The 23,895-nt window shown below is 39.7% G+C and overlaps 2 protein-coding genes across 4 annotated transcripts in view; both read right to left on the bottom strand.

Annotated features, from left to right (window-relative positions):
- Window positions 1-1,398: 1,398 nt before the first annotated feature.
- On the bottom strand, window positions 1,399-9,742 carry sash3 (SAM and SH3 domain containing 3). Of its 2 annotated transcripts, none has more exons than XM_071457505.1 (8): window positions 9,538-9,742; window positions 7,685-7,780; window positions 6,105-6,239; window positions 4,800-4,939; window positions 4,521-4,674; window positions 3,927-4,145; window positions 3,662-3,806; window positions 1,399-2,527 (listed from the first exon to the last, which is right to left on the bottom strand). In XM_071457505.1, exons 1-8 carry the CDS (start codon window positions 9,592-9,594, stop codon window positions 2,265-2,267), a joined length of 1,209 nt encoding a protein of 402 aa, XP_071313606.1. In that variant the 5' UTR covers window positions 9,595-9,742; the 3' UTR covers window positions 1,399-2,264. The 2 variants fall into 2 exon arrangements, with proteins under 2 accessions (XP_071313606.1, XP_071313605.1); XM_071457504.1 differs by having other exon boundaries at window positions 4,521-4,678; window positions 4,804-4,939; window positions 9,538-9,737.
- Window positions 9,743-13,047: 3,305 nt separating this feature from the next.
- xpnpep2 (X-prolyl aminopeptidase (aminopeptidase P) 2, membrane-bound) overlaps window positions 13,048-23,895 on the bottom strand; it is a 97,086-nt gene continuing 86,238 nt past the window's right edge. For both annotated transcript variants that reach the window (XM_071457502.1, XM_071457503.1), the window contains 16 exons: window positions 22,892-22,978; window positions 22,582-22,725; window positions 21,710-21,811; window positions 20,533-20,614; window positions 20,122-20,323; window positions 19,035-19,124; window positions 18,581-18,690; window positions 18,317-18,394; window positions 17,576-17,647; window positions 17,381-17,441; window positions 16,991-17,060; window positions 16,713-16,817; window positions 14,814-14,873; window positions 14,593-14,669; window positions 14,392-14,481; window positions 13,048-13,437 (listed from right to left, as the gene is read on the bottom strand). In XM_071457502.1, the coding sequence (XP_071313603.1) occupies window positions 13,237-13,437; window positions 14,392-14,481; window positions 14,593-14,669; window positions 14,814-14,873; window positions 16,713-16,817; window positions 16,991-17,060; window positions 17,381-17,441; window positions 17,576-17,647; window positions 18,317-18,394; window positions 18,581-18,690; window positions 19,035-19,124; window positions 20,122-20,323; window positions 20,533-20,614; window positions 21,710-21,811; window positions 22,582-22,725; window positions 22,892-22,978 (1,631 nt within the window). In that variant the 3' untranslated portion in view covers window positions 13,048-13,236. The remainder of the gene's footprint in view (window positions 13,438-14,391; window positions 14,482-14,592; window positions 14,670-14,813; window positions 14,874-16,712; window positions 16,818-16,990; window positions 17,061-17,380; window positions 17,442-17,575; window positions 17,648-18,316; window positions 18,395-18,580; window positions 18,691-19,034; window positions 19,125-20,121; window positions 20,324-20,532; window positions 20,615-21,709; window positions 21,812-22,581; window positions 22,726-22,891; window positions 22,979-23,895) is intronic.

Consider the following 23,895-nt stretch of genomic DNA (forward strand, 5'->3'; position numbering starts at 1 on the left):
CAAAGTGTAATTTCTGAATGTTTGTTGGAAAGAAAAGGTAAAATTTTCACTGAGAAGTACGAAACCGAGAGCCGTGTCAGTGGAAAGTATCTGGAGTTTGAATCGCTGTCACCGAGAAGCGAGAATGTATGTGACTGATATTCGATAGAAGGAGGGATGTTTGTGATGACTTCCTGTTTTCAAAGCAGATTTTGAAGGGACGGTTGAAGTTTGAGTTTTAGCTCTGGGGGTTTTGCAGAGTGTCGAGCGACCGAGCTGAGCTGTTGTGTGTGTGTGTGTTATATCCTGTGTTTAAATGCCATGAAGGGATCAGATCTGAATGCTCTGATCAATCTATTACATTGCATTATTATTGTATACAGATACAGAACTATACCATTGATGGAGCTCTTATTTATGTTCACTTTGTTTAGTATCAACACTGTGATTATATGTATTTCATTCATTTTACTTCTCTTCTTTTTACATGATCAGTGTGTCTGGTAAATAAACAATATTGTCTTATTATTATTTGTCTTTTAAAAGACGTTTTCTTGCGATTGGAGTTTGTGGTAGACGATATCCTGAGGAGACAGCTCGCCCGTCTGCCTCTGTGCGCGCTCACTTCATCTACTATTAAATATTCAACAGAGGACCTGTTTGTATTCAGGTAGATTTGTGCCCCCAGGTAACTACAAACAGGAGTCTGAATTCAGTTTTCTCCAGAGATCCTCATTCAAAGTAGTGGTTTTATACATGGGAGGAGGGGTCTTAGAGAGGAGGAATACACAGCTGGAAAAAACAAAATTTCTAACTCAACACTAATCCACTTTTATGTCTGATTATGTGCTGGATCACTGCTTTGCTTCATTCGACATTTGCTCATAGATATTTAGCTTTTTTATCCAAGTGTAGCAGCTTGTGCTACGTTCTGCAGCGTTTTGCTCTTAATGGCAAAAACATATAAATAAATATTCAGATTCTTTTTTTTTTTTTTTTTTTTTAAATCTCCACTTCCTCAATTTTTTTAGTCTTGCAGCTCAACTCAGTGCTGCTTACTTTACCACAATTTCTTGATGTGATTCACTTGTTGGGTCCCAGAGTCCTCAGTCAAAAGTTCTGAAATCTGAAAGGTGTGTCTCAGTGGCCACGGGGTCGAGGACACTGACTGTGTTATTCTCACTTTGAAAATGTGGTAACGAAGGAACCATCATGATGTTGTGTGAGGTGAAGAGTTGGTCAGCGGCCGACCGAGGTAGAGTGACAGACTCGCACATATCCCACCTTCTAAAGAGGAGATAAAAGTCCTGAGGGAGGTTAGCGTGAACTTTAAAGCAGCCAACGTCACTGAAACCTGCTTCAGGCAAACTCAAACCAATGAAGAAGATTCATCCTGATGATTCTGAAACACACATACTATGAAGTATGACACTTTATTCTTAACCATGAAAAACAGTAGTTTGACAAAATAATCTGAACTCACAGTCCCTTACTCGCTTTTTCCAGAGCTTTCAGCCACTTCTTGAGTTTCACAGGTCAGGTGTTGATGAAGACTGTGAGATGTAATTGAAAGCTCTAAAAACAGCTGGTAAGTGTACCTTGAGTTAGGATTAAATAGGTAGAATACCGACTATTAATTATCCATTAATCATGTAGATTGATCAGTTTTAGTTCACAAGAACGGTGCAGTAATAATTACTTTATGTGATCAACAGCATATCACTGAATTTTGTTTTATTTTATTTAAATTCTATTTACAGCATCTTCACAACATCCTCATGAGAACACATCACAGAAATCAGTGTAATGTACCTTATAATATGAGTAAAACACAAACTAATCAAAGTAACAACTTTCAAGTTCGAAGTTCAGTATGAAAAACATCCAAAAGTATTTTACATTCATGTCTGGATGAGACTGCACGGAGTGGGAAGATCAGAGATGAGGGAAATCTTTTAAATGCTTCATTTATACCATTAAACAAAAGACACATAAGGAAATGGAAACAAACAACAGGATAATTCACACAATACAACAACATGTTCATTATAAACAGTGCAACCGGCTGTGACAGATACAGAGAAATTGTGCTGTTTGAGTAACAGTGCCACATACGGAGGAAAACAGACCATCATGTTCATGCAGTATTTCAGCCCCACACTGTGTTCCTATCACCAGTTCATGCTTTTACACTGAAGACCTGTTGGTTAATGGATTCAATCTCCATCCACACAGTCCCTGAGAACCAGGAGTAAAAAGAAGTTTGAGTATTTTTCCATCACTTCTCAGCATCCCTCGTCCACCGTCAGCTCCTGCAGCTGCTCCTGAACCGCCGCCAGCTGCTCTGTCTGGTTCTCCTCTCTCTCTGTCTCCTGCTCATGTTTCTCAGCTTCTTCGTTTGTCGTTTGCTCCTCCTCTTCCTCCGTCTTTGGCTCTTCACGTATGTTCTCCAGGTTCTCTGAGCTCTCGAAACAGCCTGAATCCCTCGGCTCCTTGGCGTCCTCCCCAGATCTGTCCTCCTCCTCTCCTGGCTCGGACTCGTCCTCGGCTACATGGGGCAAAGACAAACGTATTTTAACGTTGGAGTACAATCCCTTTATATTAATCCTGGATTCACTTTATCTTGTTCAGCTTCAGAAACCTGCAATAACAGATTTATTTGGCCTCTCGGGGGCAGCAGTTGTATCATCTTATAATATCATCACCTTTTAAAGAGGTTTTCCAACAAGGTGTTTCTTACAGCCTTCATTAAAGTGGATTAGTAGAATTGAATTAATTAATGATAGTACAGATAGTTGGGATTGTTTTATTTTTGCTGTCCCAGCATTTCTGGTCAGAGCAACTGACTGTAAAACCAACTCCACTAAAAGAAAACCAGTTGACCTTTAAAATTCAGAAATGCAGTGATGCTGAATGTAGTGTTAATGATTTTTTGTTGAATCTTTCAGAATAAATACTCTGCAGTTTCAGACAATATGCCATAAAAACAAGAGAAAGATGCTCAGAGTCAGGAATTAGTGGATGGGCATCATCCCTGAGCACTATAATAGAATAATATGAATAAATTTACTACTAATAAGAGAAGCTGGGACAAAAAAAGTTTACTTTTTTTTTAATTCGAAAATCCATTGTGTCCTGTAGCTTTTTAAACAACGCTCTAACAAATGACTTTCTCCTGACCTTGACATTAATCCAGTCGAGCTCAGTCTCCACTAATTAACATGCTGAACTGTATTCCTGCAGCTAATTGCAACGTGAACTGAAATCCATGAGCTGTACTCAACATGTAACTGTTGCTGCAGGAAAAGGTGTTAAATCATGTTTAATGATTTGTCTGGAGGAGAGAAGAGCCGAGGTATCAGGATGTCTCACAGGCGACCGAGCACAACTGTGACCTGCGAGTGTGATGCTGTGCGACCGAGCCATAAAATGCACCTAATTATGCAGCTGAGGCAGAAAAATATGATGCCAGCACAAAATATTCCCACATTTTTACACCTGCACAACGTGTCTGAATTTTATACTGTGATGATCAGCAGTACCTAACTGCCTTTTATTGAGACATTTTCTTAAGATTTGATTGAAATTCTGAATTATATAGGTGTTTTCTTATGGCTAGCCTGCAGAGCAGCATCACTGTGAAGGATTATGGGTATTGCAGCTTCACAGTGTGTGAACTTACAGTCTCTGAGCAGTTCGGTGGCGTTCAGGATCTTGGAGCGCTGCTCCGGATCGGTGATGTTCAGCTCGTTGAGGTGAGACTCCTTCAGCCCTGCGAAGTCCTCCAGGCTCTGGAAACCGTGCATGGACAGCAACGAGCTCAGCTCCTGAAACAAGAAACAAGGACATAAACACAAATGACTCTGAGACTGAGATGCATCAACAAGAGCATGCAGCAGGTTCTGTCGCTTATTATTTAACGTGCAGGATGATCAGAGGGTGTCTACCGTCAGGCCGATCGTGTCCAGCACCTCCTCCAGGGTTTTGGGTTTGGATTTGGATCTGGCTCGCTGGGTCTTGCTGTTGCAGCGTCTCCTCCTGGCCGGGGGGCTCTCGTCAGGCAAGAGGTTGACGTAGATGAACTTGAAGGAGCCCACTTTGTTGTTGAGCTTCCCTGTCCAGGTCCCAACAGGAGGCTTCTCGATGATGTAGATGATGTCTCCTTTCTGTAGGTGAGATGAGGCGTGAACACCAGGCTCAGGACGCAGAAATCTTTTAGTGATTTATTCATTTTCGGTTTCAATTAAGCTCTGAGAGGAAAAATCAGCTCTATCCCATCTGAGCTTAATGAACCAAAATGTCTCCAATTACTGTTTACAGACTGAAAATACTGTAATTATCACGTGCAGAGAAGCATAGAAAAGGAACTCAGAAGTGAAATGTAAATGAGCAAATGGCTAAATTACTAAACTCCAAATATTTTAATATCCTTTGACAGAGTTTTCTAATTTCATAATTTGCTCTGGAGTGGCACAGTCATCCAGGAAGACGACCTGATGGCCGGATCAGAGACAACGAGGAGGACCTCCCCCGGGACTCACCTGGAGCTTCAGGGACTCCACATCATAGGGGCTGGGAGTGAAGTCAGTGTGGACCACAGCGCGACCACAGAACGGTCCGTTGTAAGCGACGCCGTTCTCCTCCAGCCTCATGCTGTCCCTCTGGCAGTATCCGCTGTCCAGGCTCTGTCTGTCACTGCCTGAGGACGGTGGATGAGAAGCAGGGTCAGATACATCCTTTGCCTCTGTATCCTCACATTTTCAGTGGACAGAGGGGGGTGTCAGTGTTTCATGAATATAAGAACCACGTCTGGTTTACACTTACTGCCTGAGAGCTGGCGGGTGATGGGGCTGGGCGCGGTGTCCTCGGACCCCGTGGAGCACACAGACGTCCTCTGTCCTGCACTCAGATCTGGAAGCCAGTCGGCGGAGACAGGAGACAGCTCCTCACCGCTCTCCCCCTGGAGAAACAGAGGTTTCATCAGTTCAGTCGACAGACCTTCACCACAGCGAGCAAAAACAACAGTAAAGTCAAATTTAATGTGGAAAAAAAAAAAAGTCAAAAATATAACTGATAACTAAAAAGAAAAGAAAAATAAAATAAGCTTGTAGCAAATAAATGTATTCTATCAACAGTTTGTTGGTAAAAGAAAATAATTAAATGCTTTATAAAGAATAAAGCATTATATTTGTTTTTAAATGTCATTTCATTATCTAACTAACAACATCATTTACTGATGTATTTACGTATATTTTCGACTTGTCTGATAACTTTTTACTGCAGTTTGTCAGTTTTAGGCTCCATAAATTATAAATTGAATTGATCCACACAGAAAAGCAGAGCCTCAAGGACGTGTTTTTAAGCCTCATATATCAACTCTGGTTTGCCTCCCTGCTCACTATAAACTACTGCAACCTCATAACAACAGGTCATTTGTCATTTTAGAGCACTGAGCTGAATTGTACCAAGTTTCGATGAAGGTCTGATCTTAGAAATCAGCAGAGGTGAAGACGTATTCAGGTTGTTTACGTCAAAGTAACAACACCACTCTGTAAGAATACTCCATTACAATGAAATGTATTGTGTTGAAAATACTGCATAAGTAAAAGCAAAGTAGTATTATCAACAAAGTACTTTAAAATTATCAATACAAAGAAAAATGCCTCTGTGTGTTTTGTTATTATATATCACTAGAGATTGTTGATACGTTCATGTGTAGAGGAGTAAAAAGATCAATAATTTCGTGCTGAACTGTGGTGGAGTAGAAGAATAAAGTGGCATGAAATGGAGATTTAATAAAAATAAATAGAAGTGCCTATTATTACCTGACTAAATAAAGTGGAGTGTTACTTAACTTTTGAACCTTGCAGTACATACACTCGTGCACTAGATGGAGACACGTTCAACCTTTTTGCAACAACCTCATCTTCGTGTTTCAGGAGCAGAAGAGTCTTTGTCACATGTTTTTGTACCAGCGTTGCTTAGTGGTTCAACTATGTATCATAAATACTATTTCAAGTTTGTAAACGTATGAACTGTGACGGTTTAAATGCTGTGATATTCATACAGACGTTAGTCATGTCACTGTGAGTAGTGTGAAGCTTCTGTGAACCGTGAATCTTTACCCCCTCCTCAGCCAGAGCCTTCTGCACCATCTTGGATGTTTTGCGGGTCATGGTGCGTGAGATGACGTTGCGCCATTTCTTTCCCAGTTTGCTGCCACTTTTCACGGCTTCCTCTGCTGTTATGCTCTCTGCCACCTGAGAGGAGAGTTCAAAAACAATTTAAGCAACTTGGAGACAGGTGTTTGGAGACGAGAGGACGTGTCGTACGATCTTATTTAAAGTCAAGTGAAGCAAAGTTTCAGTGTTTCAGAAACTACAAAACTATGTCACTGGCACACAAACTCTCACGGTGGCATCACTGTCAAGCATTCACTTCTCACAAACTAGAAAACCTACAGACTTTTTGTGGTAATGGGGTTTGTATACACACAAACTGCTGATACCCGCAAAGTCCCACACACACATGCACACATCATCTACACTCACACACTGTGGGCAGGTGCTCACTTTCTGAGAGTGCTACCGATCAGAACTGCCTGCAGCCACGCTTTCATTACAGTGCTGCGGGCTCTGCAATCGAAGCTAATGATGTTTTCAGGATTTTTTTGCGAGGGCAGTTGTTTACAGCAAATGTTGTGTGTGACACCTGTAATTTGCAGAGGAAAATAAAGCAGAAACGCAGTGGAGTGATGTTGGACATTAACTCAGGAAGTTCATTTGTACTGGCTGCACTAGACTTTTAAAACGCTGAACATGTTTCCACTAAACTCCAGCAGGTAGAGGTGAACTGCACTGCAGCACAGTCCATCACGGCTTTTTTCCTGTGTGAGTTTGAGAAGTAACCTCATCTCAAATCACGTTGTTCAGCCTGACGAAGCCTGATGAAGCTTTTTATGCACCTTTAGCCTCTTGAGATCAATTTGTTTTGTTTGAACCTTTATTGATGAAGCGCTGCAGAGAGAGAGACACTGTTTATCTACACACAGCTGAGACAGAGAGCGATGCAACAGATTTTGATGCCTGAGCTAATATGTAGAAATAATAATGTACATCATGAAATGAAAATGTTGAAGCTCTCTGGGGGAGGACCCTCAGACTCCTGATGAAATGCTCGCTGCTTTTGCAACTGTCTGTCTGACACAGAGGCTCTCTGCTTGACTAGCTCACACTAGAGGACATCCTGTCTGCGTGCTGCTGTCATCTGGCCTCTGTGCAATACTTCTCATTCGTACTTCCTCTCCTCTTCTCTACCTCTTTACTTATTTATCTTGCCAACTTCCACAGTACTCTGAATGTTACAGGGAAGTTATTGAATTTCTGCGAATTCAGTGTTTGTGATTGCACACACGTGCAGCTGTGTGTTAAATTGGGAAGCACAAACCGTGCACTTATAAAAACTGCTAACAATTCGTGTTTGACCTACAGTACGTGCGCTCGGGTTTCTTCTGGATGCAGGGTCATTTAGAATAAGCTGACGAATGAGGAACTGTATCTGAAGTAAGTGTCATTTAGGAACTTAAAACACAAAGAGAGTTTAGAAGATATCTACTTGTACTTCTCAAAAAAGCAACAGACTGTAACTGATATTTCTGTGTATTTCAATGAGTCTGTTTTTAGAGGAACATTAAGTTACAACTTACACTCTCCTCCAATGTGAACTCCTTTTCTGACACAACAGGAGACGTGGGCTTGGGCTTCATAAAATCCTTGAAGCTGCTGGACCTCTGCAGGGTGAGCTGTGAACACACAAGGAATCGCATCTACTTAGAATCATAACGACCAAGGCTCAGAGCAGCAAACAAAGAGGCTTCACCACAAAAATGTCAGACACAAATCAGTCAGTTGTTTGGTGGTTTTTAGTGCAACACTGATAAGAGTCAACTCATGGCTGTGCACACCTGACATCTTCTTATCTCTTCTAATATGTGACCAGAATGAATCTGCAGAGGGATTTCTAAGAAGGAGGAGCAACTGCTTGCATCTCTCCTCACACGCTAATCAAAGATAAAGTAATGAATGTGGGTCAGTTAGTGTTTGCGTGTTGCTTTAACTGCCACTGAAACACTTTATAAATATTGTTGAGCAGTTTAGCAGGAAACACAAAGGAAATGTGTGGTGACACATGAAAGTCCTTGTAATAAACTGTTTGCATTAATGTGACTCACATTTAAACTTACAAAAGACACTTGGCTAATAAAAAAAAAAAAATCTGAACACCATTTCATCATTTAAGTTTAACACAGATCCAGTTTCTGCTCTGAGTTTGTAAATGTGACAGTAAAATTCTCTGTTTTGTTCTGAATTGTAAATCTTATACAGGGCTGCAACTATGAGTGATGATAAATTTGCCCATTGTTTTCCTGATTAATCGAAGCCCCAAGATGATGTCTTTAAATAATTAATTAATTAATTAATTAATGGACTAACCCTTTTACCTCTGGTCTGGTGTGTGGGATTTCACATGCACATGTTCAGAATTAAGAATTTTTCCATTTTCACATCTTAGAGTTTATTGCAGCTCTAGTGGAAATGGTAAATTTTCCATGTAACTACATGTCACTGTGCATGATCTAATTGCAGCTCATCCTTCTCGATTCTAACCACAGGAAACGGGCAAAGCTTTAGCAACTGCTGGCAGCCAATCATTGCAAACATCCAGGCAGAGCTGGTGCCTGATGGTCTCTGCCTGTGTCTAACCTGAAGAATTAAACCACCAGCGCAGCAAATGGTGCAAGTGACCTTTATTATGAGCTGATCTGGTAAATAGTTTTGGTAAATGTCTGTTTTTCCTGCCACAGTTCGCCTCCCCTAAAAGCCACAAAGCTTTCAGATAAAATCAATCCTCTATAAACGTTCATCATGTTATGGAACAACGATTAACAGCCTCGATTATTGCCAGCGACAATCATGTTAGGAGATCACAGCCAATGAGATGTATAATGACGAGGCGTGAATTAAGACCACAGGAGGGAAGACGTGGATGGAAAATAAGGGCACTGGTGTCAAGCGTAGGAGGCTCGGTCTCTTGCTGGCAGCTGGAGGCACAGGCAGCAGAAGCCACAAAGCCTGTTCTGACTCAAACTACATCTGCAGCAATGATTCACCCGGGCAGAATAGAGGAACTTTACTGAAAGAGGACAAAGAATAAGTTGAAGCTGTTAAACTAGACGCCTGGAAAAAATCAACTGTTTTAGACAAAAAAGCTGTTACTGAGCCTTAAAAGTTGTGCGTGCATTTGTGTGTGTGTGTGTTTGTACAGCTTCACCGCAAAGGTTTGCACTAAGTTGAGCTGACATCCTGTGTTGAAAAGATGTGCAAACAAAGACAGCCGTACATGATGGGTTAGTGCAAACGTCAAGTCCTTCAATTGTACGACAAAAGCCCTCTTCACAATCACAGTCTGTGATATTTACATTCATAAAAGCACATTTCAGCACGTTAACCTTAATCTTACATTACCTTCCAACATAAAGTGATTAAAAACTCAGCTCACCTTCTTCTTCTGCACCTGCTCCTTCTCTGAGGCATTTGAAGGCCTTCGCCTCAACATCTTCCTCAGTGGTCCTCAAAACTCTCTGGACAAACAGCTGCGAGAAAGCTCCACCAGTTTTAATCACTGAGGGTTTCTGTCACTGTGCTCTCACGGCCAAAGGTAAAAAAACAGAGGAAGGCAGAGCTGCACTCTGCAGTAGCTGAACGAACTGCAGGCTGAGAGGAAGTCACGTGGCCACACAGAAACCGAAGAGGCAAACCCTGTTCTCTGCTCAGGTTTACACACACGGTGGTGGGTTTGTTACATGTATTTCTCAGCCTTGCAAACTATCTCTGCGGTTCAAAACTGAACTGACACATGAAACAGTTCATAAAAATGTCATCACAACTCAGTTCTGACAGTTACTATGGAAGGGCTGATTAAAAAAAAAAAAAGTAGTTTTTTTTCTGTGAACCCTGCTTAACAGGGGTATTTCTTTACATTATGATGAATTCATTGACCTCTGATTACTCATATTTAACATGTTCACTCAGATAAAAACTCTCAAAAGCGTCACGAATGAGCAGCAGCTGTGATGAGGAGCAGCCACTGTATTACAACATTTCTACTCCTACAGACGTCAGTTTTTACCTTCAGCAGAACATGGAACAAAGATCTCTATCAGGCTCTGACTCACTATGTTCAGACCGGACCATGACTTTTCAGCCTGTTGTTTAGCCATCGCTCTCAAACGAGCTCCTATTTGTCATTGCAACTGAAGCGTGGAAGTGAAAGACCTCTCGAGATGACATATTTAGAAACTCAGTAACGGCTCAGCAGCTGCAGCCGAGGCCTGCTGCAGCTACAAGAGACATAACAACATCACAAACTGGAGGACAGTCAGTCCAGCTCATCCAGCAGAAGATATTTATACATACAATGGTTTTTGAGCAAAAGTGAGTTGTAAGGCCAGATACTTGCTGACACTGTAAAAATGTCCAAAACAGACAATTAAGACAAAAACAATCTGGATGACTCACAGAAATGTGCGTGTTTTTAAATGTACAGCCAGCAGGACAAGGCAGACATTGTCAGTAAAAGGAGAGAGGGAAGTACAATCTAAGTCAGGTTTAGCTTGTTATTTTGGTGGCAGCAAACCACATGATAGGAGGATGCCCTATTTTAGTTTCCTGTCACTTGAGTAAAGGTTGGTTACAGTCTGATCTGTCTGCAGATCTTAAAGGGATGAAAATGATAAACAAAAGGTTGACTTTGATTTCAGATGTAAAATCTGTATCTTTGAAGTAACTAGTAACTATAGATGTCATAAAAAATGTGGGGAAGTAAAAAGTGCAATATTCCCATGACATGAAGAAGTCTGCTCGTAAGTACTATACTTTAAGGTTCTCTACTGTGGAGTTTTCGACCACAAGTAGTGCTGTGGAGCAATATATTTAGGTGAAAGTCCCAGCTCTGTTTATATTGTTGGGCTCAGGCACAAAGACGCCACACAGAAGAAGGACAATTCACACCGTGCCATTATTTCACCGCTGGTGGCTCTAACAAGCAAAGAAGCATAAGGATGTGCTAACAAAGGCTCTGAAGATGACGTTAACAATATACAATTTCATATATTACAAAAATAGGCTTTGCAAATGTTTTATGAGGAAGGAAACGCATCATTACGGTTTTTTTAGGACAATAAACACCTTTCAGTGAAATTAAGTAAATGCGATGAAGACACTGATAACTGGAGTTGACAAATATCTGTGACGACTGTGTAAAGATGTTAAAAGTAACAACGTAAGAAAAGTAGAAAGGATCTTTGTTCATAGACAAAAATGACCTCACATTTGTTGTTCCTCATTTCAGGCCTCTTTATCTCAAACCTGGCACAGAACGGACCAGAATGAATATGCTTTTTTTTGAAGGCTGTCCAGCTTCCTGTGCGTGGAGGGTTTCTTCATGAGCTTTTGGTGATGCACATGTTTGACAAGAAGAACACGCAGATGCGGAGCAGTGTCTTGGCGGCACATTCACACCTTCAAGACGCGCCAACAGGCCTGTTGCCAGGCGAAAGCAGCTGTGTCGGCATGAACTCTGAATATGTGGAGGAGGTTAAAAACAAGATCTGCTCAAAGGTGTTTGAGTCCAGATATATGAAACTGTACCGTTGTAAGTGCAGTTGTAGAAAAATAGAGTTCTGATGAATAATAAACATGTCCTCAAGTAAACTGTCAATGACTTTTACCAATGTCAGACCAGCAGGCTAACAGGCTAACTTTAATTTTTATTATATAATTTTAAAGGGAGGTATTTGTGAGTTTTTCTATTGCTATAAAGAGCTTAGAATAAGCAGCAGCACAACTTATTCAGGGCAGCCAGGACGTTACAGTGAGGGGAATGGAAAAGTGACCAGGCCGGGGCTAGCTGGCTAATATGCTAACTTCAGTAGAAGAAAAGAAGTGATAGATCTCCACAGTTAGAGGCAGCTCCTGGTGAGTAAAGAAATGAAGTTTAGCGCTGAACTCAAGACATTTCCTCGAAACTGGTAAGAAAACAGCTGTTAATACTAACGTTGGCTGTGTAGCACTCACAAAACTTACAAAAAGCTCCTTTAAAACACAACAGTTAGGCTTCCAAGTTTCAGAGCAACGTCATCAGTCATGGGGTAGAAAACAACTCAAAATGACTGAAGGGTTTATCAAGGGACCAACATGAGAGGTTGTTTTTGTGCCTAAAACTGTACAAATCGCAAAAGTAATGGGTGGAATTTATATATAAATAATATTATATATGATATATGTCATTATCTCAAGGGGGAAATCCGCCTGTTAGCTCAGCGCAGAATTAATTAAAGTAAAAACTAAAATGTTTGAGGCTAACGTGTTATCTCTTAGCTAGCCTAGGCAAGAGACCGTGAAACTTCAGTTTTACAGTTTTTTTGTCCAGCCTTAAGCATCGAACCACGTTGGAAGTTGTTTTGTCTCCATTCGTGCTCTGCCAGCCACGATTTTCTTTTCTTATGCAAACGCACCTTTCCCTCCTGCTCTCACACGATTGGCTGAAATCAGATTGATTCAAAGTACACCTGTTGTCAGTAGAATAAAGAGATGATGGCTCCGCACTTTTCATCACATCATCTGTTGTATTGTACCTAATCTTAACTTAGAATGAGACATAATAATTTATTTGTTGATTATATTTTGTATTATTAACTATTTTTAAGAAGACATATAGTCATATAGTCAGACATATAGTAGCAGAAAATGGATACTTATCTATCTATCTATCTATCTATCTATCTATAGGTAAAAATCATTGTGTTAAAATCAAAGTAGAATTTCAAGTCTGATTTTGTAAAGTCTATGAGTGATCAGATTTATGACCCAAGTAGACCCCTCTTTTTTTAAAGAGTGTTACTTTAATAAAATATAAATTATATCAGCTGGTCATACAAATGTCCAGTTTAAAAACCAAAACACTAACACATCAAAAATCACACAAAAGATCATTTTTAAACACTGAACACCACAATACCAGACATTTATTCACATAGTTAAATTATTAAACAAATATATCCTTTAATTTAAAAAAAAAAAAAGCTCAATTGCAGTGCATCTCTCAATCTGGTATAGCTGCTCAATAGAGACTGCATAGGTGTAATGTTAGTGTGCAAGTCTGCTGTGGATGGTGTGAATGCAAGAAAGCTGGAGATGCTCAGATGATGTTGTGGAGGAGAGCGACAGCCAGTGCAATGAGGGTCAGGGAGGAGGAGCAGATGGATGCAGAAGATCCAGACGCCATGAAGGGCTCAGTGTTTCTGAGCATCCAGTCCTTCTCCTCACGTAGGCCCTGTTTGTCCAGCTCAGGACCCACCAGCCTGCGGATCGTCTCGTAGTATTTATCCAGCCACTGAAGCTGGAGAGAGAGAGGACCACTCTCAGTGAAAGTCATAAACTGGCCTTAGGATTTACACTGCTGGCATGTAAAGACCAAGTAGCCTTGTTTAATATTACAGGTAAATTAGGAGCAAACAATGGACAACACACATAAATAAGAGAAGAGAATAAAGAGAAGCATATAATATCGCTGTATTTTCTGGTTCTAAGGTTAATACACTGTTCCACAGGGATCAATATTTGGATCCCTTTTGTTTAAAAATAAATTATGTTATTGTTTAAGTAAATGAAAGCACCAATACCACAATGTAAAAATACTCACAAGTAAAAGTTCTGCTTTCAAACTTCTTTTTAAATATCAACAAGTGAATTATCAAAGTACACATTCTGCAAGAAACGGCCCCTGTGATAGATATATTATTAAAATGGAAACACTGCTGCATCAGTGTGTAAGAAGATGCTTGATGTGCACTATGAATTAATTGAATTTGAAGAAAAACTCAAATTATTCAGCAGTCTAACCGAAAGACAACTCAGCTCCTCTGAAAGTGATAACATTTCTTTACTGTACATCGATAGTGTAGAAATATCTAATTTTCTCTTAATGTAAAAAGGAAAAAAAAATGCAGAAGTTAAAATTCACACGTGGTTTTGTTTTCGTCAAGTGTGTTTTGATCTGTGAGCTGCAGGGAAACTCAGAAGATCTGAAGTGTTAAAGGGGGATTTTAAGAGGAAACCAGTGCTATTAATGCAGAGAAATGAAAGAGCCAGTTGATGTACGCGAAGGTATTTACAAATGAACACAGGAAACTGATTGTATTATTGAGGAAGTAAACTTACATTCGCTTAGCTTGGAAGTGGGCATTCATTTCTGTGCAATCTTTAGTACCTCCTTCAAAAAAATTATAGTAACTTTCCGGTAACTTCTTAACATGCAGTCTTCTTGATTATGTGGTAAAATATTATTTCTTACCTGCTCTGAGCTGAGGAGAGAAGTGTCGATCAGTTTTCTGTCGTATGGAACCAGTGACACAGTGTCAAAGGTCAGAAAGTTATGACCATACTGAGGGAATGCAAAACACATGGAGGCAGACGTTATTCACAAAGTAATGATCTTACTTTGCTAATGTCACACTTAAGATGGAAGAATATTGGTCAACCTGTCTGCATCTACCTTTGTTTGGACCGGTACGATCACAGCAACATCTTCAATGCGGATCCCAAAGTCGTTCTCTTTGTAATATCCCGGTTCTTAAAGAAAAGCAGCATCAGTTTGGTATTTTTCTACGTTCTGACATTTGAGACATGAAATAAATTACATGTGAAGTTAATTTCCTTTAAAATGTTGGTGATCTTTTGAAGGTGTGAGTTTTTTTTTGTTTGTTTAAGTCTCACCTATGGAGGTGAACATGCCTGCTCTGAAGGGAATGTTGTTGCCCTGAAAGCCAACTGGCCCTGCAAGAATATCACAAAATTACATGATTAAAATACAGATTACATCACAGAAAACTAAATTAAAAGAAACTTTAAAAAAAAAACAATTTGTGTACAGTCACTTTACACTTCCATTGTTAGCAGTTTTAGTGGTAAACGGGGGTATTTTATTGCACCACAATATTTATACATATTTTCCTGCAAACCAGCATGTTAAAAAAATTCTGTGTTGTTGTGCTGTTGTGCTTTGCCTCTTTTCAGGAGTATTTACAGTATTTTTACAACAAATAGTTCAAACATTGAATAAAAAAAATCTTGCAACAGGCAGTCACCTCACCGCCATGTTTTCCCAGCTGCTCAGGAGCTGCAGGGAAATGGAATAGCGCCTCCAGTTTACTAAGCATTGCCTTAAACTACTTACATTACATGTACAATTATTACTAAAGGAGGCAGAGGAGTAACTAATCATAAGACGCACTGTGCAGAGAGAACAGGAGAGAGGGAGAGGGCGAGAGAAGGTAACTGCTAAGCTAAGGAAACTAGCAGATCTGAACAGCATGTAAACAGAAAAGCAGCAACCTGGGATTTACAAAATATGCTTCCAGCACAGCAATAAAAGCCCCTTCAAAAAATAAAGGGTTTATGTCCACTGAAACGCTATGGGGGCTTTTAATTTGAAATGGTTACTAGAAGTGTTGAGTTTCTTTTAACATGTAGTGTAGTAACTTCAGCAGGAGTGACTGAAAACGAGGCTTTCTACTAAAATACAAATACAAGCCTGCCTCACATAAAGGTCTGTTACTCTTCACAGTTGAGGTAAATAAACAATATTTGAGAAAATAAAATAAGAAAGTATTTGTGTTGCTTTTTTTTAGCTTAAAATTTACAATATATCCAAAATCACAGCACAGTCTTTGTCTTTAATTTATGCGTTTGGTGATTTTGTCAGACGAGCCGTGGCTTGGAAGTTAACATTTAGTCTCAAAAGTCTGCATCTCAGTCACGATTTCAAACTTGTTCCGTTGTCTGACAACAGAAACATGTAAATGAGAACAACTTCATTGGAAATACAGCTGTATTTAAATACTGTACATGAGAGCACAGAGAGTAGGAGAGAATCAAACAGGTAGAGGGCTGAAACCGGCTGACGCTAGGCTGAATGAAAATATGCCAGTTGTTTACAGGTTCCACAACAGTTTTCAACCAAGTTCTCAATTTTGCACATTGACCATACACAGTCGAGCTATATACTAGGTTTTGACCCAGTCTTGTGTAAGGGAAAACTGCAAATATTCTTAGGTCACAGCCTCTCCAGCGTGAGGATTTGCTGCTGAATCTCAATTTTAGATCACTGTAAACTAAATATCTTGTTATTTGGACTGTTGTTGCAACAAAACAAGATGTTTAAATATGTCACCTTGGGCTCTGTGAAATTAGGACTGACATTACATTTTATAGGCTAAATAGTTCATTAGTGAATTGAGAAAATAAGTATAAATAATAATCATGAGTTGCAGCTCTACATACAGGGACAGTCAGAGTTCAACAGACTGATATTGTTTGTTCAGGCTCAGTATAACAACACCAACTGTCACCCTACAGTTTTGGGGTTTTCAGCTCTTTTTTCTTTTGGTTGTCAGCTTATTCATTTTCTCATTCTAGGATATTAGCACCACAGTGTAATGAAGATCAATTAAATTGTGCATCATAATCATCATGATGCTTTTAAAGACCAATGAACCCTGAAATCAGCATTTTCTGCCTCCTGCCTTGGTGGATTTCTACTTCAAAATGTGTTTATAGGTAGATTAAAAAAAAGATGTCACTGCTGAAGTCACTGCAAAGTAAAAGGAGCCTTACACTCATGAACGCCAAAGTAGTTTCCAACACCATGACCTGTGCCATGGCCGTAGTTCAGGCCCACCTCCCACAATGCCCGGCGACCCAGCATCTCCATGTTTACACCTGTTGAAAGGCAAAAGCCACACAGAGAGCATAAATCAAACATCCTGCATCGACTCAGACAGTGACGCCCAGTGGAGGAACAGGGCTCTCTAGTGGTGAAACTGGGAAAAGGTTTCAGAGTGGAATCATTGTAAATCTCATTTTAAACATGTACGAGTGCTCTGCATTCCCACCTCTTGTCCCGGAGGGAAATATGGTTCGAGATATCTCAATGTTTCCCATGAGCACTCGAGTGAAGGCTTCCTGTGAAGTGAGACATATAGTTAATGATTATATATTCTATATCATTCCTGTTCATCAGTGTACTCTATATATTATATTATATTATATTATATTTGCTGCTGTAGCACATAATGGGGTTGGGGGTAAATAAGTGTTATCTTATAATAATGTTAATAAATAAAAATTCCAAAGAGAACAAACTTTTTCTTAGCAGAGGGGTGATACAGAAAAACTCCACTGATGACTACAGTCCAGGGATTAAGCCATCTCTTGTGGTTTGACAGAGAAAATGTAAAAATATCCCTTCAAACACTCACACTTTCAGTATTAATAAGTCTCACCTTTTGCATTGTTGTGGGTGTTCCCCAGTGAACTGTCCGAGTGATGTCAGTGGTCCCGTCTCTAATAGTACAGTACTAGTATCAGTAGTAGTAGTAGTGAGAGACAGGATGACGAATTTCAAATGCATGTGATGTGAAGTGAAACTGAAAGAGAGTGTGAACAGAGAGTGTTTTACATCCACGGTTTTTACTCACAGATACTGGCCACCGGAGTCGATGAGGTACATCTCATCAACTGTCAGCCTCCTGGTGGTTTCTTCTGTTGGGCTGCAAAACAGAAAAACAGGAAGTAATAGCAGCACTACAACTGTCTGACAGTAGCTGTAGCGCACTTAAAGAACCATGTCAGTGTTTATGTTTTAGCCCATTAGCTTTAACATTACTGTTGACGATTTTCTAAAGCATGCCTTAAATTTCTAGATTGATTTCTTGTCTCACAGGAGCTTTTGTTTTCTGTTTATTCCAGTGTTTTAAGAGTGTTTTTTTTATACTATTATTAGATTGTATCCAATGGTGAACTCACAGGAAATAAGTAGTGACAGAGAGGGGGGATGACAATCAGAAACAGTTTCTGGAGTGTTCATCAAATTACATTTTCAAGACCTTTTTAAAGCCCCATAGAATAAAATTTAATACATGTCACCCAGTGCAACAGTGTGGCTCATTGACGTGTTTTTAATTATTTATTTATTTATTCATTCTTTTAAATTTGGAAAATGGAATACACTGAGAATTAACTAAGGTCAGGCTTTGGCTGCATAGGTAATATTTGATAGTAGGATAAATTCATTGTTTCAAATTTTTTTTACCATTGTTGACCTTTAATGAACCTTTTTTAATTAAGTCTTTTTCAAAACGTCTTTGGTTCGAATGATGCTTTTCTTTTGGACAACAGATGAAAAATAAAAAAACTGAGAGAATATGAGTTAATCTCACCTGTAATGAGCAAGAGCAGCATTGGGTCCACTCGCAGAGATCGTCTCAAAGCTGGGGCCTCTGCTGTCGTTCTGTTTGCTGTAATGATGTTTATAGTAGCTGTGAAACCCGACTATGAAGGGAGTTTATTTACAACCATTCTATACTATTTCTTTTAAATTAATGAACATTTCTGAGTTTGGACTTCAGTGTCTTTCTGGCTGTCTGCTTTTATGTTACTTTGTGATATATTCATTCATCCTGTGCATTTACATGTGCACTCACCTGCGACACTTATTGACGTATGCTGCTGCAGTCAGCTCAGTCTCCTTCCCCTCGGGAACAGCCTTCTCCAGCCACATCAGCAGCTGTATGACCGCGACTGCATCCCTCACCTGCAGAGAGCCACAGTGGCACACAGGCCGAAAATTCACACCACATACTGCAGGTCCGTTCAGTCATCTTTGGACAGGGAAATAAATGCATCAAGGTATGTGTTTACTGAAGTGTAGAAGCTATCAGTGAAAACAATTCATCACTGTCCCACAGGTGTGACAGGAAAGACTCATTAATGAATTTCTGTAAAGATATTGTATCATGTATGTGTTAAAACTCTTATCTGGTTGAGCAAAATTAAAGGTTCATATTTAACAACCATAACTGTCTTAATAAGTAATTAGACAGTAATGTGGGTGTGCGCCTGCACATGGTGCTCGGCTTGTGTGTGCACATGACGTACATGAGCGTCCCTCAGGATTCGCTGCTCGGTCTCATCTTTCACGGCTTTAGTCGTCAACACAGGAGAGTAGGAAGTTGTCATTAGTTTGTCCTACATGATGCAGAGAAACAATAATAATAATTACCGCAAAAAAATATATACAATATAATGCTATGTGTTGCTGGAGTGGCCTTGTCCTTTCTTTAATTCCCTGTCAATAGGAGCGTAGCCCTTGTGTGCATTTACTTCAAAACACCACATGCATTATTGCTTTTATCAGGGAATGAGTTGTTATCTAGTTAATGGAAGCTGTTGAATCTACCAACTGATTATGCACCTTGGTGATCTACAGGTAAATGGCTTTGTTCTATTTAAATTAATTAATCGTCATTGATTTTTGGCCACACAGAGGCAGCAAAACAAGCTGCAAACACAGCAGTGACATATTATCACCTCATAAAGTTGTTACAGTGAAAGTGTCAGCAAATATTTTACATCCTGCAGACACAGAGCAACATGGAGATAAAGGAAAAAATAACATATAGACCTAGGGAGCGTCGTTAGACCAGGAGGAGGAGAGCAACGGTTAAATGAACAGATTAGAACAAGTTATTTCAAATGTTTAAAAGCTGAAACCCAAAAACATACCTCCTATCATGACATCACTCTGTCGCTAACCAACAAGTGTGGTTTCATATGCTGGGTGGGGTTAGCTAATCAGCCAAGTCTTAGACATAAATGAACAATTAACACAGGGACATAGAACTTGTAAAATGTATTTTTCATTTCACTGTGTTTTGAATTTTCTCTTCAGTGTGAGTCACGGTTTTCACATTACACATAGTCTTTTGATTTATTGTTTAAAACTTGTTTACTTCAAAAACTTGGATCTTGTCCACAACTGATTTTTAATCTCAGTAGCTGCCAACAACAGTGACTCACCACAGCTGCCTTAAATATAAAATGCAGCAACAGCAAAGCAATATGAACAGATATTATCCTTTATATACACAGGGCATTTTATTCAAGATAAAAATACATCTATGTAACGTCAGAGGATGATGAAATTATGCAGCAGAGTATATTATGACATAAAACATCTGCATACCTCTGGTGTGATGATCTCATAAAGTGCGTAGTTTGTGTACTCCGTGCCCATCCACACTTTGACCCCAGGCTGGGCCACATACTTCTTCAACTCATCTAAAACACTGTCGTAGCTTTTCAGCTGCACACAGAGGGACTCGTTACAAGAGGCGTTCAGGTACACCCTCAACTCCTCTGTCACTCTGTCCGTGTGGAGAAAGAGCCTGGTGGATTCGGTAGAAGGGGAAGTAGAAGATGTGGTTTATAAATGCTGCGTGTCGTTATACATAAAATAAAAAGCACTGATAAGACGTGTGTGTCCAGTGTGTGTGATGGAAGTTACAAGAATGGAAGCAGTTTTGAGTTTTGAGGAAAACATTTTTTTGAAAGGAATCTGATGTGTTTGCATGTAATCCCTGAAAAACGGACTTACCAGATCTGATCCATTGTGAGCAGCGTGTAGGAGTAGAAGAAGGGATTGTATGGGATGTCATTGCCACGCAGATTAAACAGCCCTAAAAAAGAACATAAATAGACAACACCCGTAATCGTTGGCAGCAGGTTACGCATTCATTTACATCATCTAATACTTGATTTTGGTTTTCTATTTGCAGAGCTTTGCTATCAATTTTGATATTCCTTGAATGAATAAATAAATAGATCTTCCTGCACCCAGAGACTCTGTTTGTATCTAAAGCTTGTGTCTGATGTATGTGACTTTTTCTGTGCCCCCGTCTTTGGAAACAGGCTCGCTAATTCTGAAATCAGAAGTCAGGAAAGGTCTGAAGCCCAACAGTCGTCCTGTGTGTTATGAGGAGGATGTTTTTGAATAATACACTGCTAAAATCCTGCTTCGTTACCTGTTTATTTCTGGTTGCTTAAACCAGCTTCAATCAAATCAACCCTATTTAACACTGTAGAGTTAAGTCTTTATACCTCCTTGAATGTGTTACATGAGTGTGCCCACTTTTTGTTTCCTGTATTCCTGTCACTCAGATTATCTGTCATAATCCTTCACATCAGACTTCAACTCTTCAGGCTACAGTTGTGTTTGTGCTTTGTTTTGTTGTGTTTTTTTTTTTTTTTTGTAGCGTATTCAGAGCAGCCCTGAGGCTTAAGTGAGTCTGCAGCCTCCAGGCGGCCTTCAAATGAGAATGAAAAAGAAAATAAACAACTGAGATTACTTTTCAGGTATATTTGAACATTTTGTGTGTGTGTGTGTGTGTTTTTAAACTGTATCCTACTCTAATATTATCCATCTCCTTATTTTATTTTATCATTATTAGTCTGATTGATTTCATGTTGCAGATTCAGGCTCTTCTTTTCATGCCTGGATATAATTTTAGCATTTTGTGGTCATGTAATTATTTGGCAATTATCTTGTTCTGCACATTTAAGTTAATTTCAATAATGAACTGACATGAGGGTAATACCATAATCTGTTTCTGTGGTGGTGAAGAGCTGTAATGAATCTGACAAAACCGAATGTTCAACCAAATATTACTATGAACTGTGATAAATACATTAACATATAGAGTAGCTGTAATGCATTTACATCATCCTCATACAAATTTCAGCAGCGGTTCATGGACAAAGCTTCAGCGACTTACAGGCTGTTTCATCCAGCGCTGACAGCAGAAGAGCTGTGGGTTGATATGGATTATCCATCATCTGATTCCGTATGTTGCCCACTTTCGACTGCCAGGACCTTTCTGCAAAAGCACATTTTACTTTCATATGCATCCACATGGCAAGAAACACTGAATGCAGAGTCAGTGGGTTTTTCACTACGAGTAACACCGTTCACATTATAAGTTGTTCTTTTGTCTCATTTGTCAGATAAAAATCATGAATAGTGGTGCGCTCTGTAAATGTGATGCTTCCTACGAAGCGTCGGTGCTTCTCCAGTAACTTAGCTCATTTCTGTTCTGCAGATCGCTCGTCACTTGATGGACTCTTCCCAGGGAGTCAGTCAAATATAACAAGCAAGCTTTCATATCCAAAGTGTGAGACGGCATTTATTAAAGACTCTTAAACCCTTGTATGAAATTCTTTTTACCAGTATGTCGTCATATGTATACACACACACACACACACACACACACACACACACACACAGACACAGACACACACAGACACAGACCATTAGGTTTATGATGCTCTCCATTTGTTCCATTTGCTTATTCCCTGGCCATAAAGACTCACAAGGCTCATGGACGTCCAGACAACTTCCTTATCTGGGGTCTCTTCCATTTTCTCTGAGTTGGTATTTGATCTGTCCGTCAGCCATAAAAACACGAACAGGCTGTTTATGGCTGTGTTTGTGGAACTGCTTATTGCCCTCTGTCCAGTTTGCAGGTATTTATCAGCACATAGATAAAAGGCACCATGGACTACAGTGTGTACTACAGCGCACACACACACACACACACACACACACACACACACACACACACACACACACACACACAGGGAAACTCACGTATGACTCTGCCTGGCAGGCGGGTGAGGCTGTCGGACGGGATGGGTGGTCTGTCCGTCCACACTTGGTCCACCAGGTTAGCAGGGATGGACTTGAGGCTGCGGTTGCTCGACTTTAGATTGAGCTCGTATCCCTCCTGTGTTTCTAATGGAGGAAATTGCAGATGATTACACACACTGAACCGAATCAATCACGGGTAAACAGTCTGCATGGCGTCTGGAGGCTCCATCAATAATTTTCCATCTACTTGGGTGAGCGGTTTATTGACGCTAATCTGGACTGACAGGAGGGGTGCAGAGTAGAGACTCACTGAGGGAGAAGAGGAAGGGATCAAAGCCAATCTCTCTGCCCGGTTGGACCTCAGAGATGAGCCACTCTGCCACACTGCTGATGGACACTGGGAAACATCACACATGAAGACTGTAGTCAAGTTATTATTGACTTTAGAGAAAGTGACTGAATAAATCCAGTTAGCCCACCTGTGGTGAATATTGTGATACATTGATACACCGATTTAATACATTGTGTATTAAACCAAATTAGCAGAAAAGGATTTGTAACAAAATGTGGATGGAAAGATTAGACGATTAAACTACGGTAAAAACTGATTAACATTAAATACTTTATGACTAAACTCATCATAATATGAAGGTTTAAAGATGCATTAAACAACTTGTTATACTGTGATTAAATTATGCACAGATAGACAGGTATCACTTCCTGACACCTGCTCTGTTACAAGATGCTATGAGAGAGTGAGAGAAACAGTTTTAAATAAAAAAGAAAAAAAAAAAAGAGAACACCATTCTGTGTAAATGTTACAGCAATGAAGGCACATTATATTGTACAGGTGCGAAATATAAAGTAGTAAAGTAGCTGAGGGAGTTCAACACACACATTTCCACTCGTTCTATAATCTAATAAAAAGACCAAAAACCAACAATGTCCCAGACTGATGGACTGACTTATTACACTTTTAAAAAATGTTTATTATTTTAACTTACACATAAACAGCACTTCCCTGCACTTTATACTTATACTGTATATTGATGTTTGTTTAGTTGTATCTATTAAATAGCCCTTTATCCTCCTTATAGATTCTTAACATGTATTTGCCATATTTTTATATTCCAATGTGTTACTGTGAGTGACTGGAATTTTGAATTTCCCTCTGGGATCATTAAAGTATCTATCATCTATTTATCTATTTATCTATCTATCTATGGGTCAGTCTGACTCTCAAAACTTTAACTTTCCTGTCTGTGGCTCTCAGGTCCAAGCACATTTGTTCCCACTGGAACTGGTCAGTGCATT

This window comes from Trachinotus anak, unplaced genomic scaffold (assembly GCF_046630095.1).
Source record: "Trachinotus anak isolate AG129_WGS33_773 ecotype Australia unplaced genomic scaffold, CSIRO_AGI_Tana_v1 ptg000021l, whole genome shotgun sequence".
In the NCBI taxonomy this organism is placed as follows: Eukaryota; Metazoa; Chordata; class Actinopteri; order Carangiformes; family Carangidae; genus Trachinotus; species Trachinotus anak.

Coding starts and splice junctions, on each gene's coding strand:
- sash3 (XM_071457505.1), bottom strand. CDS start 9,594: ATGTTGAGGCGAAGGCCTTCAAATGCCTCAGAGAAGGAGCAGGTGCAG. Junction 4,940..6,104: donor AGGCTCTGGCTGAGGAGGGG/GTAAAGATTCAC, acceptor CTGTTTCTCCAG/GGGGAGAGCGGTGAGGAGCT. Junction 4,675..4,799: donor CGCCAGCTCTCAGGCAGTAA/GTGTAAACCAGA, acceptor GTCCTCAGGCAG/TGACAGACAGAGCCTGGACA.